Source organism: Theropithecus gelada, chromosome 11, assembly GCF_003255815.1.
Source record: "Theropithecus gelada isolate Dixy chromosome 11, Tgel_1.0, whole genome shotgun sequence".
Classification (NCBI taxonomy): domain Eukaryota; kingdom Metazoa; phylum Chordata; class Mammalia; order Primates; family Cercopithecidae; genus Theropithecus; species Theropithecus gelada.
The window spans coordinates 35471521-35475270 of NC_037679.1; the positions used below are offsets into that span (position 1 = coordinate 35471521).

The window sequence follows — 3750 nt, forward strand, 5'->3', positions numbered from 1 at the left end:
CAAAGGTGAAAATCTATCCAAGGTGGCAATAAACCAATGACCACATAAAAGTAAAAATTAATTTTATGCTTTTTGAAAAAAAATTTGAGCCTTTTATTCACTGCTAATTTTATGCTTTTCGAAAAAATAATTTGAGCCTTTTATTCACTGCTTTACAAAGTATGAGTAGGGAAAATTAATGCAAGTAATGTATTCAATATTAAAAACAATTAGAATAAGCCTACCCAAATCAGAAATTAAATGATTCTATGAACTAAACATGTAACGATGAAGGAGGGCTGGAGTGAAAAAGATACAGAAGAGTAAAAAGGAGCTACAAAGAAACACCCTACCCTAAACACAGAGGCTAACACAGAGCTGAGACACAGAGGCATAAAATAGGGAAAAAACAGACACACTTAGCCAAATCTTGGCTTCCCCTCTAGATTTGTTCCATAAAGTAATTTAGTATTTGCATCTGGTCTGGCGACCTTAGTGCCTTTCTTCTAAAGACTTTTAAAGTTACACTATTTTCCTAAGCAGACTGAACTGACTTTAGAATCGGTGGTCACATGCCTGCTTTACTTGGCTTGAGTTAGATGAAAAGTTTGGTTAAAAACTTCTGATGCTGACCGGGCGTGGTAGCTCACGCCTGTAATCCCAGCACTTTGGGAGGCCGAGATGGGCGGATCACGAGGTCAGGAGATGGAGACCATCCTGGCTAACACGGTGAAACCCCGTCTCTACTAAAAATACATTTAAAAAAATGAGCCGGGCATGGTGGCGGGCACCTGTAGTCCCAGCTACACGGGAGGCTGAGGCAGGAGAATGGTGTGAACCCGGGAAGCGGAGCTTGCAGTGAGTGGAGATCGTGCCACTGCACTCCAGCCTGGGTGACAAAGCAAGACTCCGTCTCAAAAAAAAAAAAAAAAAAAAAAAAAACTTCTCATGTTATAGTTCATCTTCTGAATCTTGATTGTGAACTTTCTGAGGGTGTCTCTTAACAGTGATTACCAAGTCAATGGTTAATATTTTTGTCAAACACTGAAGGACTGAAGTTAGTAGCTGGTATTTACCTGTTACTGATTCCAAACCTGTCTGACTGCTTACCAAGGGTTGATTGGTTTTCAGTGCATGGACAGCTCTTATATATATATGTGGAAAGCTGTACTTTCCTGTTTTAGATTTATAAAGGACTCTGGGAATGCCTAAAAGTGCATTAGCTATTATCATACTAACCATGGTTTCTTCTGATTGATGGCATTTTTTGGCATAGTTGAGAAGATAGTAATGTAACAAGATCTCAAAATTACCACCTACGGGCAAAACACAACCAGCTGGCATAGATGAGGAAAGGTAACTCTGGGAAGCACCCATATTCTGTAACTTACAACTCACTGGTAACATGCTTCCCTTTCCAGTAATATTTGTGACTTGTAAATTTTCATAAGAAATGTCTATTCTCTTGTTTCCTCTTGTTGAATAAGCAGTGGAATTGTTTTTGAGTAATGGTTCATAATCATCAGTTAGCCTGTTTCTTTCCAAAGACAAACATTTCAGCGTTTCATCTGTTTGGAATGTATCTGTTGGGGTTGAATACGGAATATATGTTTCTAATTCTACATCTGAAATTACCAAATTAGAATGTACTTTTAAATATGTTTGAGGTTTTTCCAATTCATCTTTGTTCTCTACAACTGTGTCCTGATAAGGCCTTTGTATTGAGCCCTTACCAGTATCTGGTGCTTGATAACTTTCTCCACTGTTCTTATAAATAAAAAGACTTGAAGTGCCATTTTGGTCACTGGTTTGTGTCATGTAATTTAGATCAAGGTCTTTAAATAATTGCCGAAGCATTTTAAATGCTCCATGTAAAGCATCCTCATGTTGTTCAATGAGACCCCGCACTGGTCCACAAAGAACTACACAGTGTGGTATAAATGTACACGTGCCAATCAAGCCAAGATGAACATATCTTTTGGATCTGAGGATAAGAGGTTTACAAAATTTCACCAAAGCAGTGTTAGATATTTCACACTGTGAAAAGGCCTGTGGTGGTACAAATGGAGAAAGACCAATGATCCTCCGGATAAGAGAAACTTCTTCTGATGATAAACACTCAACCACTGATATGCCATTCACCCCTGCATAATAAATAACTAAATCTGGTTGTTTCACACTAGATAGGAGCAATTTTACATTCTGACTACGTAGATGTTTCATTATTGCTTTTGTCTTTTCCATAATCCAAAATTGAGATGTTTGAAACTGTGCTTCTGAATTTAGAATAAACTCTGACCCAGAAGTGGAAAAAAGAGGCTGAATGGTTTCTGTTACTATCACCATTCGTATGTCACCATCTGCTGGGCAGTACACAGAAAAATCTTTCTGAAGCACAAGACCAGCTATGATCCTGGAATCTGAAACAGGAAGGCCAGTGACACCAACATTCAACTCTACAAAATAGTCATCCACTAACTCAAACACATCAATCCCAGTTTTACAAGTCATACACTTGAAAAAGTAGTCACACATCAACTGTGAAATAAATTTGTGATTATTTCTTCCCACTCTTCCACAAAAGTATGCTTCTAAGAGCAACTCTAAAGAGCTCCTACACAATGTTCTCTCTTTAACAGATGAAAAGATAGACAAAAAGTGTCTACTTAGGTACTGGTCCATAATACCGTCTAATATTTGTGTCTGAAACGTTACGAGAGCCTGGGAAATAAATTTCCACTGACAACAATTTTTCCAATGCCTTCCATGGGTTTGAATGTTTTCACACATCAAAGGATCCTTTTCTCTGTCTGTGACTGCATGAAGTCCTCTAAGCAAATGGCAAAGAAAGATAATAAATGTTTTTGCACCATCTCCTGTTTTTTTGAGATGACTGGAAACACAGTCCACTATCATCCTGTACAAAAAAGAAATAAAGCAACTCATTTTCAAAAGGCCGGCTTCCCATATTTTAAATTAAAATCATGTTTACACAGCCATAAGTATAAAATGAGAATATTGTTCCTTTGATACATCCTTAGTTTTTTCCTTTCTTGGAAAAAATTGTGCTCTATTCCCAGATTCTACGGTTGGGTGGAGTGGGGAGAAGTGGTCTTGGGAATTGATAAGATTTGGGGTAAAGGAGTGTTCCCTTGGGCAGGGCTCTAATTCCGAGCAGACAGCGGTTTCACCCGAGGTCAGTCTTTCCAAGTACGTATAGCCTCAGGATGGGACAAGAGGTCCACAGAGGCTGCCTGGGGTGCCCAGCTACAGGCTAGCGTGTGGGACGCGGGTACCTGGCTATGGGATGCTGTAAGTGTAGCGCCTCCAGGAGGCGGCCTCCATTCCGGCTGAGAAGCACCTCGCCAGTCGGCTTCGTACACAAAACCTGCCGTCCCTCGGGCCCCATGCAGCAGCTTACGATGGCTTCCAGCACCTCGGCCACCTGCAACGCCGCCTTCACAGACCCTGTGGCGGCCATAGAACTTAGCATCTGGGCCGCTTCCCCTTTTTGGCCTGCTTGCAGAACACCGGGGCCGACCGAAAAAAGGGGTGGGAACGGCCGGAAACGGAATAGGCGGGGAGAAAACCCGGAAGCCGGTAACACGGCTTCTTGGTTGGGCGAGAGGGCTGCCCTTCTGTCCGCTTGGTGGAAAAGCCCCGCAGCTTTGCCAGGTGGGGTGAGCTGCCCTGTTGTCTGCGAAGACAGATAAAAAGACTAGGATTTCCAGCAGCTGTACCAGGAGCGGCAACCCTAAGCCCTTCCCCGAC

General features: G+C 41.7%; 1 protein-coding gene across 2 annotated transcripts; it reads right to left on the reverse strand.

The window, feature by feature from the left end:
* Positions 1–930: 930 nt before the first annotated feature.
* BBS10 (Bardet-Biedl syndrome 10) lies at positions 931–3548 on the reverse strand. Of its 2 annotated transcripts, XM_025401403.1 has the most exons (3): positions 3437–3502; positions 3276–3405; positions 931–2896 (listed from the first exon to the last, which is right to left on the reverse strand). In XM_025401403.1, exons 2-3 carry the CDS (start codon positions 3386–3388, stop codon positions 931–933), a joined length of 2079 nt encoding a protein of 692 aa, XP_025257188.1. In that variant the 5' UTR covers positions 3389–3405; positions 3437–3502. The 2 variants fall into 2 exon arrangements, with proteins under 2 accessions (XP_025257188.1, XP_025257187.1); XM_025401402.1 differs by having other exon boundaries at positions 3276–3548.
* Between the last annotated feature and the right edge of the window lie 202 nt (positions 3549–3750).